We start from the raw sequence: 16,675 nt of genomic DNA on the forward strand, positions 1-16,675 counted from the left end.
ACACATGAATCCTGACATGAGTTTTGTAAAATCAGTATGACTCACACGCGAGTGTAATAATTTCTTTATTATCCATATTATTATTGTTGTTTTCTTTATGAATAACAAGACCCAACTCAAAATGTTTTAGCCACAACTAGAAGGAGATGACAAAATGATGTCATATTTCAAATGCACAGTCTGAGCTAGGACTGGAGAAGCAGCGTCATGTTATGACATCGCTTCCCAAAATTACATCATTACACTTGTTATTACATGTGTGCTTCGTATGATTATTATTAACTCGGTTATGTTGAACCATATGGATCATAAATATATATTTGGGGTGGGTGGAGGGGGGTTGTCCTAGAATCCAAATTTCAATCCATGCTTTCACATTTTCACGTGTTAATTTCATTTAATGGCCCCTAAAATGAGTGAATGACCCCACCTTTTTAATTTGTTAGATCTTATTAAGGAGCTAGGAGTAGAACCCTGTTTGAAACTCATCAAATCTATTGGGATATGGCCAATCATTGACTCCTATTGGGACGACTGGTACTTTGACCTTGAAGAGAAGTTACTGGCGCTGAAGAAATATAACCATGCACCGCTGATTAACGTCTTTGTGTCGTCAGACCAGAGAAACTCGACACAAAGGAAAATACATGTAAGTCAGTTACTGAATGGAATCAGTTTGTCTTAAATGGGACAATTTTGAATTTTTATTTTATTACAGCTTTCCTGATGCCATATAACCGTAAATAAAATGTGTTGAGTGCGTTGTTACATAAAACATTTCCATTCCTTTCCTTTCAGCTTTCCCAACGTAAACCTGAACAACAAAATGGTTACCTCTAGTAAATAAATTTTAAAAATCATATCTCTGATCTAGGCAGAGTACAGGTGTTACTTTAAGAAGGTCATGATTCCTACCATGAATCAGTTGTAAAGTTTAAATTTTAACAACACCACTAGAGCACATTTGGTAATTCCGACATATGGTCTTAGAGAGGAAACACACTACATTTGTTCATTAATCGCAAGGGATCTTTTATATGCACTATCCCGAAGACAGGATAGCACATACCACAGCCTGTGATATACCACTTGCTAAAATGATACATACTGCCTAATTAAACCAACTGCACATAACTTACACCTTCATACTTAAATCTGTCTGACCCTATAAGGCTAGACGATATCTGAAAAACCGGACATCATAACTCATGTTTTATGACAATTGAGGTTACAGTTAACTCACATTTTTCAAAATTCTATTGAATTACATATGACATTTCCAACCCTCTGGACAAACAACCCTCTGGACAAAATGTGTTTGTGTCTTGGGTTGGAATTGTCTCTTCTACACAATGGTGATAGATTCTGTTAGTATGACAGTCCTCTTAATTGCCTGGAGCACGAAGTTTTTAAGCAAGAGTTGTATTGTCCTCTGTGGGTGGTAATCCTCCTAAAGATGAAGTGTTACAATCCTGGAGAATGACAGTCCTCTTGAAGGAAAAGTATCCTGGAGAGTAGTGTCCTCCTAAAGACGAAGTGTTATAATCCTAGATAATGACAGTCCTCTTGAAGGAAAAGTATCCTGGAGAGTAGTGTCCTCTTAAAGATGAAGTGTTATGATCCTAGGGAATGAGTCCTCTTGAAGGGAAAGTATCCTGGAGAGTAGTGTCCTCATAAAGATGAAGTGTTATAATCCTGGAGAATGACAGTCCTCTTGAAGGGAAAGTATCCTGGAGAGTAGTGTCCTCTTAAAGATGAAGTGTTATGATCCTAGGGAATGAGTCCTCTTGAAGGGAAAGTATCCTGGAGAGTAGTGTCCTCATAAAGATGAAGTGTTATAATCCTGGAGAATGACAGTCCTCTTGAAGGGAAAGTATCCTGGAGAGTAGTGTCCTCATAAAGATGAAGTGTGATGATCTTAGAGAATGACAGTCCTCTTGAAGGGAAAGTATCCTGGATAGTAGTATCCTTATAAAGATGATGTGTTATGATCCTAGAGAATGACAGTTCTCTTGAAGGTAAAGTATCCTGGCGAGTAGTGTCCTCTTAAAGGTAAAGTACCTGGAGAGTGGCAGTCCTCCTAAAGATGAAGTGTTATAATCCTAGAGAATGACAGTCCTCTTGAAGGGAAAGTATCCTGGAGAGTATTAGGAGAAAGAAAATTTGTTGGGTCTGGTAGATGACATGTATTTTTCGTGTTGGGGTGTCGTTAAACATTCAATCATTCATGTATTGCTTTATGACACCCAATAGCCAATGTATTTTTCGTGTTGGGGTGTCGTTAAACATTCAATCATTCATGTATTGCTTTATGACACCCAATAGCCAATGTATTTTTCGTGTTGGGGTGTCGTTAAACATTCAATCATTCATGTATTGCTTTATGACACCCAATAGCCAATGTATTTTTCGTGTTGGGGTGTCGTTAAACATTCAATCATTCATGTATTGCTTTATGACACCCAATAGCCAATGTATTTTCGTGTTGGGGTGTCGTTAAACATTCAATCATTCATGTATTGCTTTATGACACCCAATAGCCAATGTATTTTTCGTGTTGGGGTGTCGTTAAACATTCAATCATTCATGTATTGCTTTATGACACCCAATAGCCAATGTATTTTTCGTGTTGGGGTGTCGTTAAACATTCAATCATTCATGTATTGCTTTATGACACCCAATAGCCAATGTATTTTTCGTGTTGGGGTGTCGTTAAACATTCAATCATTCATGTATTGCTTTATGACACCCAATAGCCAATGTATTTTTCGTGTTGGGGTGTCGTTAAACATTCAATCATTCATGTATTGCTTTATGACACCCAATAGCCAATGTATTTTTCGTGTTGGGGTGTCGTTAAACATTCAATCATTCATGTATTGCTTTATGACACCCAATAGCCAATGTATTTTCGTGTTGGGGTGTCGTTAAACATTCAATCATTCATGTATTGCTTTATGACACCCAATAGCCAATGTATTTTTCGTGTTGGGGTGTCGTTAAACATTCAATCATTCATGTATTGCTTTATGACACCCAATAGCCAATGTATTTTTCGTGTTGGGGTGTCGTTAAACATTCAATCATTCATGTATTGCTTTATGACACCCAATAGCCAATGTATTTTTCGTGTTGGGGTGTCGTTAAACATTCAATCATTCATGTATTGCTTTATGACACCCAATAGCCAATGTATTTTTCGTGTTGGGGTGTCGTTAAACATTCATTCATTCATGTATTGCTTTATGACACCCAATAGCCAATGTATTTTTCGTGTTGGGGTGTCGTTAAACATTCATTCATTCATGTATTACTTTAGCGATGCTTTCAAAATGCTTGGGTTGTTTTTGGTGATTTCACTTGTAAAGGTTATTTCTACCATAATACATTTGTTTATTGTTATAGATCGACCAACCTCACATATTTATGAAGCCTTATTTGTTGCGATCGAGAAACAACATGGTAGTGCAGGCGTATGAACAGCTGATTGTGAAAATCGCCTCACAGTTGGGTCAGCGCTCCCCAACATCTCGAGGGATCATCAGAGATGCTGAACAAATTGTCGATTTCGAGATTGCCTTAGCAAAAGTAGGTCTTTAAGTTTCGTTACATGGTGTTTTACGAAGAAGAATGAGTTTTTCTAATGTCAAACTCTTAATGTCCCCATAAAGTCGCCATGTCATAATAATTTTCGGGTTTTTCTTTCTTTTGTTAAAAATTTATTTTCATGTGGTTTTATTTTACTTTATCTTTGTTGTTATTTTAAAAATGCACTCATTCATTTATTTATTTATTTATTTATTTATTTATTTATTTATTTATTTATTTATGCCTTTACTGAATCAAAACAGTGAATTATTATGGCTTCCCCATGGTACAGTTGATCCGAAATTGCTCCTTTAATGATCAAGTACCACTGGCAAACTAAAGTTGGAATTACATGTGTACATGTCAGGACATTTCTCCTGATTTTAACTATTTATATATATTTCATTGTGCGGTTCATGAGTGAATGCAATAATTTGAAAAAGGGAAAATTAAATATAGGTCGTACTAAACTAAATAACGTCCGGCTGGGTCAAAGTTTGAGGTGCACCGAACTTTTGATAGAAAAGTGAACACCACAAGTCCTGTGATTGGTTATAAAAGTGAGTCTGTTGGTTGTAAAAATAATTTAGTTTCATCTGGGCTAAAAATGTATGCAATTTTATTTCATCTAGTACCACTGTGTCAAGTAGCCTTGTGCTTGGAACATGTTTGGGGTACCTGTAAAAAAGTACTCAAATTTTGTGCAGAACTTGAGTTGTCATAGATGCTACACATTATCTTAGAAATTAGCAGCTTGACCCCCAATGTTTTCTGATTCACTTTAAGAGTGAGGTGTCGTAGTATTTATATCCGTGGCGTTTATGTCAATTGATATGCTGCAAGTAGGAGTTTTAGCCACATACATGTATGTTACTATTGTCGTCTATGGGATTTGATTTGGTAGTATACACCCTATAGAAGGTAATATAAAGAAATTATATGACACACTTCCGAATGTTTTAAGATTATAAGCACCTGTTTAGATATTTTGTTTGTCAAAGTAATTTAGACTTATGCAATACTGTAGCATGTGTCTATTGTCCGAACCAAATTGTTAACAACTACAAAAAATTACTCTCCTATCTTTAATTGCCGTTAGATTTCCTCCAAAGTTTGTCCAGACACAAATCGCAAGAAACCCACTACAAATATACAGATTCCACACACGAGACTGCAACGATGTCACCGATATTGTCTTTGCTGAGATTGCATAGGGAAAAATACATGCAGTTTTCTGCCATCTGCCATGTTGCTTGTTTATGGAATACACTTCAAGAGGGGTGAAAGCCTCCAAAGTATGTGACACAATTAATATGAAATCAATGATCTCTAGTGGTATCATTAAAATAATAATAATATAAAAAATTATATGACGTCATCACATTTGCTTTTATATCATAACATGTTATGACGTTGTTAGATTAAGTCCTATTCTTTCACCCCTCTTGAAGAATATTCCATAAAACGTCAAAATGGCAGCTGATACAAAATTACATGCTTTTTTCCCTATGCGCTCTCAGCGAAGTTGATATAGGTGACATGGTTATCATCTGGTATGTGGAATCTGTGTCATTGTAATGGTTTTTTCAAGATTTGTGTCTGGACAAACTTTGGAGGAAATCTAACGGCAGTTAAAGGTAGGAGAGTAATTTTTCGTAGTTAACAATTTGATTCGGACAATAGAAACCAGTTATCATGTTTTTGAAGTGTGCAATTGAAATATCACTTGCAGCAAATCTAAAAAAAATTATGTATAGTAAATTAATCAAACTTTGTCAGTTTTTATTGACAATAGTACAAGTAGTTTTCATGAAATAATACTAGAGATACAGCAACATGTGTCAGTGTAAAGAACCTGTGTTACATGATTCAAGTAAGCGATTTTGGCTGTGTCACTGGTAAACGTAATTGAATAAATCATAATACAATAATGGTCAAAGTTGTCACACTATGGGACTAAAGCAATTTATTTAGGCACAAACATTACGTTATTGTCACATTTACGACATAGTACATGCAGTTGCTAATTGTAGCCCTGTTGTGTTCCATCAGATAGAATAATCGACTGTTTTCGTTGTTATTTTTTTCTGTAATAACAGCTTTTGATCATGGTTTATAATTAGGTTTAAAATATACATTGATGACAGTTTTGTTTCTGCTAGAGACATTTTATCTCCCCATACACATTTCAATGATTTCTGGCAAATATGTAACAAAAATATCATTTATAAAATTCAACAAGAAGTGGATTAATGTGTGTTATATGTTTGTATGTAATTACAGATTTCCGTCCCATCGGAACTACGTCAAAATGAGACAGCTCGTTACAATGTGTTCAACATCTCACAGTTGAATTTGATCTACCCGCAAGTAAGCATTTTTTTCCGTTGTTTGGAGACTGGGGTACTGCATGTCTAGCTCAGTCAGTAGCACGCTTACCTGATGTCGAGTGTTGTATATAGGATCAAATGCCCTCATCGAGCCTATTCGCTTTTCACAGTCCCAGCCACTGTCCCATGACGTAGATATTCTAACTAATGATTTGGCTACTTGCTACTAAAAAATGGAGTTACTAATGGAAAAAATATAGTGGGTTTCTTTTTAAGAATGAGTATGTCAGAATGATCAGTTTGACAGTCTTTAGCCGATAAATAATTATGTACCTTCGTAGTGTTGTTAAAACAAAACAAATTTTCTTTTTCATTTCATTTGTTGATGTTTGTATTATTGTTTTTTTAAATTCACTACTCCATTTCTTTTTTCTCTTTTGCTTTCTGGCTTATTTTTTTCTCAGTCTGGCAGCTCTTATTTTTCAAATTATTTTGCTACCCACCTTCACATGCCAGTCCTTGATTTAGCATTTTTGTATGGGTGAATTTAGTTGTGGTCTTTAAGCCTACACCCACTCTATCATATTACATCAGCAAAGGGTTGACAGCAAAAAATCGCTTTCAGTGAGTTGCACTTTACATACCCCTACTGGTATAGCGCATCAACAGTGTCAACAGCACATCAACCGCACTCTTTTCCAATCAGGGGCAGGATTTAGCTCAATCGGTTGAAGTGCTTGAGGTTGCAGGATCGAACCACCTCGATGGATCCATTCAACTGATTAGGTTTTTTTATTATTCTAACCAGTGCACCACAACTGGACAAATGTTGTGGTATGTGCTTTGCTGTCTGTGGGAAAGTGCATATAAAAGATCCCTTGCTTCAATAGGAAAAGTATAGCGGGTTTCCTCTGATGACTACGTGTCAGAATTATAAAATGTTTGACATCGAATAGCCGATGATTAATTAATCAGTGGTGTCGTTAAATAAAACAAACAAACTTTTCCAATCTCTCAGAAAGTGATTTGTTCTCTGAAGCGCACTGAAACACCAGTTATGATGTCGTAATGTTATAATATTTCTCTATCAACAAAATTTTTGTTTTACTAGAAACCAATGTCAAAATAAAATATTAACAAAAAAAGGTTAATCACAGAGGTTTAAAAAGGCACAAACATGAATACATTTACGGGATACAGTTAATGGATTATAAAAAAGAAAAAAAATGGCCACCGGTGTGATCATGCAGATAATTCAGGAATTCTTGTGGTATGTATCTTTTCGAAATATCTGAATCATCAGTGTGTGAGAATTCAGAACACTTTACCTGATCAAGAATAGAAGTATTTACTCGTCTCTAAATAAAGGTTGAACATTTTGGGTTGTGGGAGTTCCTAGTGAATTGGCAGGTGACTTAAATTTACATTCAGAATTCAGTTTCAAGAAAAAAAACCCAACATAATTTTTGTTTCTTTGTATACTGTGGCGAAGCTAACAGAAATAACAGACACTCTTTAAGTAAGAACTTGGTTATGTTGCTGTTTCAGATAAAGTGGTTGAAGTTTCTTCAGAAGGTGATGAGTATTCCCGAGGTCGACATACTGGTGGCTGACAGTGAAGAGATCATCAATGAGTCTCCCAGCTATTTTGAGAAGTTAATGCACCTCATTAAAATTACACCTAGGAGGTGAGAACAAGACTGATTTAATTAGAGACTTTAAACTGTTGGACAATTTACTCTAATCTCACTGAACGGCTTGGATAAACAGCCTATGATAAAGCTCAGAAAATGACATCACTACATGCATCAAATAGAACATATCATTGTGTAAAAACGGGTCATAGAAAGGTGGCCAGGAGCCAGTTTATGAGTATAGCTATATATTTTAGCTATGTAAATATTATAAATATCATTTAAAAGTTGTGTTGTTTCTAATTACAAGAATTGTTTGTAAAAAATATTTCAATTTATCGATGTATATAACAGTAATAAATTTAATATTAAATCGCTTTGCTATATGTTACACTACGTGATTTTATATGATTATATGTCAAAACTACCAAATGTCTAAATCCACTAGCTGGTGATTAATAAATCAATGCTCTCTAGTGGTGTCGTTAAACAAAACAAACTTTAAAAATGTACAAAGTGCCTTTTTGTCTAGTTGGAGGAAACCTATGTACATGTAATTGTTGCCTGATTCCTTTACAGAGGATAATATTATTTCAAAATCTTAGGTAACTGATCGTCAGTTGATGTGATTTTCACCCACGTAAGGCATTGTCAGAATAATATCATTTGTACATATGTTTATTGCCATATATGTATTTTCTATTTGTTCATAAATGTATGTATTATCATTCTGTATTGTTTTACCTGAGGGCCTCAGGGAAGATTATCGGGCGTATACATGTATATAGTGCTTCCATCAACTCTTTCTATTTTTGCAGTAATAACTATTACCCTCACTAAATAAAGAATTTATTATTATTATTATTATTATTATTATTATTATTGTTCGATTACGTGAATTTTTTTTGGCAGTAATAACTATTACCCTCACTAAATAAAGAATTTATTATTATTATTATTATTATTATTATTATTGTTCGATTACGTGAATTGTGTTAATCTTTTACACTTTTCAACTGAAACTTTTAAGCGTAAACAAAATGAAGTATATAATAAAAATACAAAAGATATTTTTAATCAACATTTCTTTAATACTTTGATAAATGACTTTCAGAACGACTAATAGGTCTCCACATAACAGTGGTAGAAATTAGGAAATATTTTCACTGGCCCGGGGGATTAGTAGCTGAGAAAAGTTACTAGTCCCCAGGAAAAATCACTAGCCAAGTTGTTCAAGGATTGAACACACATTACTATGTTATCTTTAATGGTGCAAATAACACTCAGGAATTATCTTTGCTGTTACTGAAATATTTTATTCTGTCCTAATACACTTGGATGTCCACTGGTAAACTCAGAACTCTCCACTCGAGACGTTTGGAAGCAGCTAGTTAAAATCGATCGATGCCAACATGATTTAGTACAATGCATTTAATTAAAGACTGTATTTATTACCGACGAAACTAACACAAAACACAAAAACACACACACAAAACATTTTCCCTTCCAAATCTATAATCGGAATATTACGTCAATTTTCAGAATTCGGAAACAAAAACCGGAAAGTTTCAATTGTGATTGTGATTGTAAATATCCGGGTTTGTCGACACCAAATGAAACTGAGATACTTTTGACTTTGTCAATCTATCATGGTAAATTTTGATGAAATATGTCTACCTTTTGTATGTTTAACAGGTTTCAAAATAGTTTGACTGTCTGCATCATGAATCTGGGTCACAAATGCCCAGTATTATTCGCCCGGGGGACTATAGTGTCATTGTAAATTGTTCTATCCCTGCGTAACCAGTTGGCAGTTCCCTTGAAATTAAATTTGCGTAACCGGAATAGTGTGTCCCACCCTGATTACCAGGTACAGTAACTGATTACCAGAATGTGTCTTTTAATACTTACAGGGAGATAGCAAACTACCTGATATGGACTGTCACGTTGAAGACTGCATCGGAGCTGGGTGGGAAATTGGAAGAATTCTATCTGGATTTCTACAGGGTACAAATGAACTCTTAGACAAGTTGGGATGACAAAATGGTCTGTTTCCTCGAAAGAATTTGATGTCACCTTTTTATGCCCCATTTCACGTGCCCAGTAATGTTTGGCAAGCACGATCGGGCGTATACATGTATATAGTGCTTCCATCAACTCTTTCTATTTTTGCAGTAATAAGTGGGCGAATAGCACTTGATGTTTATTGATCATGATCACCTAATCCTGAACACAGAAATTTCATGGTTGACTAAAAACATGATAGTAGTGACCAGGTTTTTGTTAACACTGCATTCATTCAAAAAGAATTATTATTTAAATTATTTTTAAAAAGAAAATACATTTATTGAATTAGAATGGGGATATCTATGTTGTATTTGACCATTTGTGAACGTTTATGCTGGTTTTACAGTCACAAATATTTGTTTTACCGTCTGTGTTGCCGGTAAAATGAAATTTGTGAGTGTAAAAACAAAGTGAACGTCCGCAAATGGTCAAATACAACATACATGTAGTTATCCCCTAAATATGCTAAACAACGAAATTAAAAACACTCTCATTTCAAAGTTGCCAAACCTCAAAAATAAAACACCCATAAATGTTTTTAGTCCTTAAACCACACATATTTTAGACAACAAAAATGTCTGGTTATGCAGTATATGTGGTCTGCATGGTTATTGTGTATGTTGGACTGCAAGTGCTATCTACCCAGATTTATTGCCAAGATGAAAACAGTCGACTGGAGTGCTGGCCGTTTAGTGGACCATGATATCAAGTGGAGACAGACCTAGAAGGACTTAGTGTAGTTATTTTTCTTGAGGACTAGTAACTTTTTATTTAGTCTACTAGTCCCCAGACCAATGGAAATATTTCTTAATTTCTATCCCTGGGCCCGTTCCACAAGTTAGTGCTAAAATGGCTTCGTGGAATGGCGCCCAGGTCTGTATTAGTGACTAATTGATTGTAGTAGCATATGCTTTACAATCACATTAAAACTGCTGGGTTAATTTTGAAGCTCCATTGTGTAAAACTGATTCAAAGTCTCTTGTAAGGTTGATAATAGCTAAAACTGTAAAACCGGGTCCCTGCATGGACTAAAGCAAACCTTATTTAGTCCTACATGTTTATGAGGTAAACCAAATGGGATTTACAAAATTAAAATTATCTACAGTATCTGTGATATACAGTTGTTAATGTTATATGTGATAATAATAATGCAATTTTCAGGTTATAACTGGTGTGTCATCTTTACCGGCAAGGTTTCAAGTCTGCATAAAACATGTCGTCCAGAACCTAAGATTCACAGCAGGTCGAATGTTTGTTGATTCCGTATTTGACGAAAATAATAAACAAAGTGTAAGTACACTGTACTGAAGTCCAAACAAGACAAATTCACAATCCAGGTAACAGATTTTCAAAGCTATGTAATTAGCGCCATGATATCGTAAAACTTTCAATATTTTAGTGCTAAGTACACTGTACTGAAGTCCAAACAAGACAAATTCACAATGCAGGTAACAGATTTTCAAAGCTATGTAATTAGCGCCATGATATCGTAAAACTTTCAATATTTTAGTGCTAAGTACACTGTACTGAAGTCCAAACAAGACAAATTCACAATGCAGGTAACAGATTTTCAAAGCTATGTAATTAGCGCCATGATATCGTAAAACTTTCAATATTTTAGTGCTAAGTACACTGTACTGAAGTCCAAACAAGACAAATTCACAATCCAGGTAACAGATTTTCAAAGCTATGTAATTAGCGCCATGATATCGTAAAACTTTCAATATTTTAGTGCTAAGTACACTGTACTGAAGTCCAAACAAGACAAATTCACAATGCAGGTAACAGATTTTCAAAGCTATGTAATTAGCGCCATGATATCGTAAAACTTTCAATATTTTAGTGCTAAGTACACTGTACTGAAGTCCAAACAAGACAAATTCACAATCCAGGTAACAGATTTTCAAAGCTATGTAATTAGTGCCATGATATCGTAAAACTTTCAATATTTTAGTGCTAAGTACACTGTACTGAAGTCCAAACAAGACAAATTCACAATCCAGGTAACAGATTTTCAAAGCTATGTAATTAGCGCCATGATATCGTAAAACTTTCAATATTTTAGTGCTAAGTACACTGTACTGAAGTCCAAACAAGACAAATTCACAATGCAGGTAACAGATTTTCAAAGCTATGTAATTAGCGCCATGATATCGTAAAACTTTCAATATTTTAGTGCTAAGTACACTGCTGAAGTCCAAACAAGACAAATTCACAATCCAGGTAACAGATTTTCAAAGCTATGTAATTAGCGCCATGATATCATAAAACTTTCAATATTTTAGTGCTAAGTACACTGTACTGAAGTCCAAACAAGACAAATTCACAATCCAGGTAACAGATTTTCAAAGCTATGTAATTAGCGCCATGATATCGTAAAACTTTCAATATTTTAGTGCTAAGTACACTGTACTGAAGTCCAAACAAGACAAATTCACAATGCAGGTAACAGATTTTCAAAGCTATGTAATTAGCGCCATGATATCGTAAAACTTTCAATATTTTAGTGCTAAGTACACTGTACTGAAATCCAAACAAGACAAATTCACAATGCAGGTAACAGATTTTCAAAGCTATGTAATTAGCGCCATGATATCGTAAAACTTTCAATATTTTAGTGCTAAGTACACTGTACTGAAGTCCAAACAAGACAAATTCACAATCCAGGTAACAGATTTTCAAAGCTATGTAATTAGCGCCATGATATCGTAAAACTTTCAGTATTTTAGTGCTAAGTACACTGTACTGAAGTCCAAACAAGACAAATTCACAATCCAGGTAACAGATTTTCAAAGCTATGTAATTAGCGCCATGATATCGTAAAACTTTCAATATTTTAGTGCTAAGTACACTGTACTGAAGTCCAAACAAGACAAATTCACAATGCAGGTAACAGATTTTCAAAGCTATGTAATTAGCGCCATGATATCGTAAAACTTTCAATATTTTAGTGCTAAGTACACTGTACTGAAGTCCAAACAAGACAAATTCACAATCCAGGTAACAGATTTTCAAAGCTATGTAATTAGCGCCATGATATCGTAAAACTTTCAATATTTTAGTGCTAAGTACACTGTACTGAAGTCCAAACAAGACAAATTCACAATGCAGGTAACAGATTTTCAAAGCTATGTAATTAGCGCCATGATATCGTAAAACTTTCAATATTTTAGTGCTAAGTACACTGTACTGAAGTCCAAACAAGACAAATTCACAATCCAGGTAACAGATTTTCAAAGCTATGTAATTAGCGCCATGATATCGTAAAACTTTCAATATTTTAGTGCTAAGTACACTGTACTGAAGTCCAAACAAGACAAATTCACAATCCAGGTAACAGATTTTCAAAGCTATGTAATTAGCGCCATGATATCGTAAAACGTTCAATATTTTAGTGCTAAGATAGCTTGGAAAATCTGAGTCCTAGCTGAGACATATCTATCGGGTGTGGAGGGGAGAATTTAGCTTGGTTGAGTGCTTGCTTGAGGTGCTTTCGTCACAGGATTGATCCACCTTGGTGGATCCATTTAACTGATTGGGTTTTTCCTCGTTCCAGCCAGTGCACCACAACTGGTCAAAAGCCGTGGTATGTGCTTTACTGTCTGTGGGAAAGTGCATATAAAAGATCCCATGCTGCATTAGAAAAAATGTAGTGGGTTTTCTCTGATGTCTGCATGTCAGAATTACTAAATGTTTGACATCCAATAGCCGATGATTAATTAATCAATGTGCTCTAGTGGTGTCCTTAAACAAAACAAACTAACTTTAACTATTGAGGGTGGGTGTGGTGGGGGGGGAGGAGGGGATGTCTCCTAAAAGACTTTAAAGGAGGGGACAATATAAAGCACATTATTGCTTAATATCAACAAGTATAATCGTATAGTTAATTAATGAAATGCTTAAATGTGACGGCTACTATATATAACGGACGCAGCCATTTTGTACCATCCCAGGGAATACACCCTCTGGCGAGCTGGTGGTTATGTAATACCTAACGTGTCACGTCAGGAATTAGTCTTCGAACTGAAGAAACAAAACATACCTGATTTTTGCGGATGCATCACAATGTTCTGTAATAATATCCATCCCAGTAAGCCAGCACCAAGTATATATTATTTTTCAATACAAAATAAACCACCATTGTCAAAGTGTTGAAAGAATTGTCTTTCGTTTTGTACATAAATTAACCCAGATACTGAAATGATAATCCGTGGCCTGTACCTGTGGTTTCTGATTGGCAGGTGTGTATTTAGATGGTCCCCCGACACTGTGTCTAGACAAACTAAAAAAACATGCCTCTTTTATTAAGATCACAGGGTATTGTGTGATAACCGCGTGACGTCACCGTGAAATGTCCTATTAAAAAAAGTGCGTCTCGCCCATTATCACGTCCTGGACAGAGGGAACCAGCCAAGGCCGGTCCCTGTGGCCAGGATAGGTGTGTGCTACAACAGCTTGCTCTGAATGTGCACGTAAATCTCTTTGTCCTTGTCCTTGTCCCATTATCGCTTTTAGATCTTGGCTTTGTAATTCCCTTGTAGCCGGTATTGTTTTTATTTTGGAGCCAATCAATTGCTCAATCAAAAACTCCCTCTTTTAGGGAAATACTTTATTTTATAATTTATACCCTTTTGACCTGAGCACAGAAAAAAATATTTAGTCCTGACATATAAATATTTATATTTCAAAATTTTAATAATAAAAAATCCATTAATTCAATAAATGATTATTATTAAAGCAATAGCAGTCTATTTTGCCTTTTCTCCCACGTGATCTTCCCTGCGCAGAAGTCTTTATAGAGCGACTGCGCAGTTACTTCTCGGCGACCACGTGGTTCTCGGATCTGTGGCTTGTAAACAATAACAATATGGCTGCGCCCATCGAAATTGCGTGTCTGAGAGTCGGCAATAATTTCTATGGACGAATACATGGCAAGTGACAAAAGTTCAATTTAGTTGGTACCAGGCATGAGAAGGGCACTAGGGCATACAAGGAAGGCAACCACGGCTACTTATGGCCGTGGACACAGTCCAATTTATCGGGGCACCGCGTCCAGTAACAAGGGCACCTACGGCAATAGCCGTAGTGCCGTGGGCCAAAATCGATCCCTGCATAGTGTGGGTTCCCTCCCCACCCCACATGAGGGGGGGGGGCAGTTAAAAAAAATAATTATGGAATCTCAAATGATGTCAAAGGTATGCAGTTTGTATGGCGTTGCTATGATGTTAAAGTCTCAGACTGTATTATGAGTCTTGAGTCTAGACTGTAAACGTTTTATAAGCACCTGGCCAGTACAGAGGCTGCAAGAAGAAGCGTGACTTATTAATATTCCAGGCACAGGAGTTGACATCGGATATACACACGACCTTCAAGGAGTTGCTGGAAGAACAGGACTGGATGGATAATGCCACGAGGAAGGTGGCCATGGAAAAGGTGAGTTAATTAACTACAAGAGAATAATTGCAACAAAATGATGAGCATGCACTACACACCGACATGTGACAAACAACCATTACTTATTGTAAAATACCTGTAAGAAATCAACATTTTGATTGGCTGATTACAAGTGGTTCATTCTACAGTATACCACCTCCGAAAGTCAATGTACCTACTGTAACGTTGTTTACGTGTATCCATACGCAGTGAAGTGTCACTGTTTGTAAATATGGGTGACGTACACATAGAAGACGCCGAGTCGTTTAATTTGGGTGAATTGGAAGAAATATTCAGACCAGAAAATGACCCTAAAGAATACTCCAGACAATATAGCAACACTTGCTGTATTGGGCTCTTATCAAGCAGAATTTCAACTAACAATCGTCCTGTTGAGCGAAATCGGCTGATCGAGAATGTACAGTCACTGACAGCAGGTGACACCGATAACTCGCGCTTTGCCAACAAAAACGCAAATATTCAAAAATTCTACAACAAATTGATGAAAATATTGACCCCTTAAGTGCACCTAGTGGCTCGGTGGTCATCCATCAATCCACCGTCAATTAGACAATATCACCTCTCAAAGAAAAAAGTGGAAACAGGTGTTCTCCTAAATGTAGGCCTGGATATAACTTGGTTGTACAGCGCTAAATACGATGATTCACAAGATTTACCGCCATTGATGGACTCAGGGAGGGTGGGTGGGTTCCTGTACCGACCAATGTCACACAACTCGTACATCAAAGGTCGTGGCATGTACTTTTCTGTCTATTGTTGATTTTTTGGTATGAGTAGCCTGATATATATATATATATATATTATGGAGAAGGCCTCGTAAGTTGGAAAATGTGTGCCCAATTAATCCATTTGTTCTTCAAAAGCAATAAAATATGTTTCAATAACACCCCCTCCCAAACCCCCTCCAAAAAAACCTAAACAATAGTATGGCAGCATGCAGTGGATTTGCTCCCTTTATAAACTTCTTATCTTCCTCTTTCACTCTTCCTCCCTTCTCTATCCCTCGTCTCTCTGTTTCTGTCTCTGTCTCTGTCTCTGTCTCTCTCTCTCTCTCTCTCTCTCTCTCTCTCTCTCTCTCTCTCTCTCTCTCTCTCTCTCTCTCTCTCTCTCTCTCTCTCTCTCTCTAATGTTGAAATAACTAATTTAGACTCCAAATATCTGAAGTTTAAAATATGATAAATAAGATGTTGTGAAACATACGCTATTTCAGGCCGATGCACTTGGTAAAAAAGTAGGATACCCTGATTATATTTCAAAAGATGAAGAACTTGATAAACTTTATGGAAATGTAAGTATTTAAACATTATTTTTGCTAATTTCATCTTTGTTAGATTGCCATAAATTGTATACTCGGAAAGAAATTTTTATTACTGGAAATCATAAAATATTAGCAATGTTACAATTTAGCATAATCCAAATAAGTGTCATATTAGTGACATAAAACTTTAGCAAGAGTGTCAAATTAGAAACTAAAAACAAGAAATAAGCTTTCAATCTTGATGTTTTGTAGCTTATACAGACAACTTAAAGTTATTACAAAATTGCAGTAATGAGCATGCTAACTAAATACTGTTGTATGCTGTTATTTTGGTTTAATTACTA

The 16,675-nt window shown here is 35.8% G+C and overlaps 1 protein-coding gene across 2 annotated transcripts in view; it reads left to right on the forward strand.

The window, feature by feature from the left end:
* The window catches only part of LOC121390731 (membrane metallo-endopeptidase-like 1), a 50,395-nt gene that overhangs the window by 8,534 nt on the left and 25,186 nt on the right, over window positions 1-16,675 (forward strand). For both annotated transcript variants that reach the window (XR_005960250.1, XM_041522634.1), the window contains exons 5-12: window positions 447-649; window positions 3,406-3,588; window positions 5,872-5,958; window positions 7,467-7,606; window positions 9,466-9,559; window positions 10,781-10,909; window positions 14,954-15,052; window positions 16,284-16,361. Coding sequence is in view for 1 of the 2 variants with exons in the window: in XM_041522634.1 (XP_041378568.1) it covers window positions 447-649; window positions 3,406-3,588; window positions 5,872-5,958; window positions 7,467-7,606; window positions 9,466-9,559; window positions 10,781-10,909; window positions 14,954-15,052; window positions 16,284-16,361 (1,013 nt within the window). In the remaining variant the exon portion in view is untranslated. The remainder of the gene's footprint in view (window positions 1-446; window positions 650-3,405; window positions 3,589-5,871; window positions 5,959-7,466; window positions 7,607-9,465; window positions 9,560-10,780; window positions 10,910-14,953; window positions 15,053-16,283; window positions 16,362-16,675) is intronic.

Source organism: Gigantopelta aegis, chromosome 15 (assembly GCF_016097555.1).
Source record: "Gigantopelta aegis isolate Gae_Host chromosome 15, Gae_host_genome, whole genome shotgun sequence".
Lineage (NCBI taxonomy): Eukaryota > Metazoa > Mollusca > Gastropoda > Neomphalida > Peltospiridae > Gigantopelta > Gigantopelta aegis.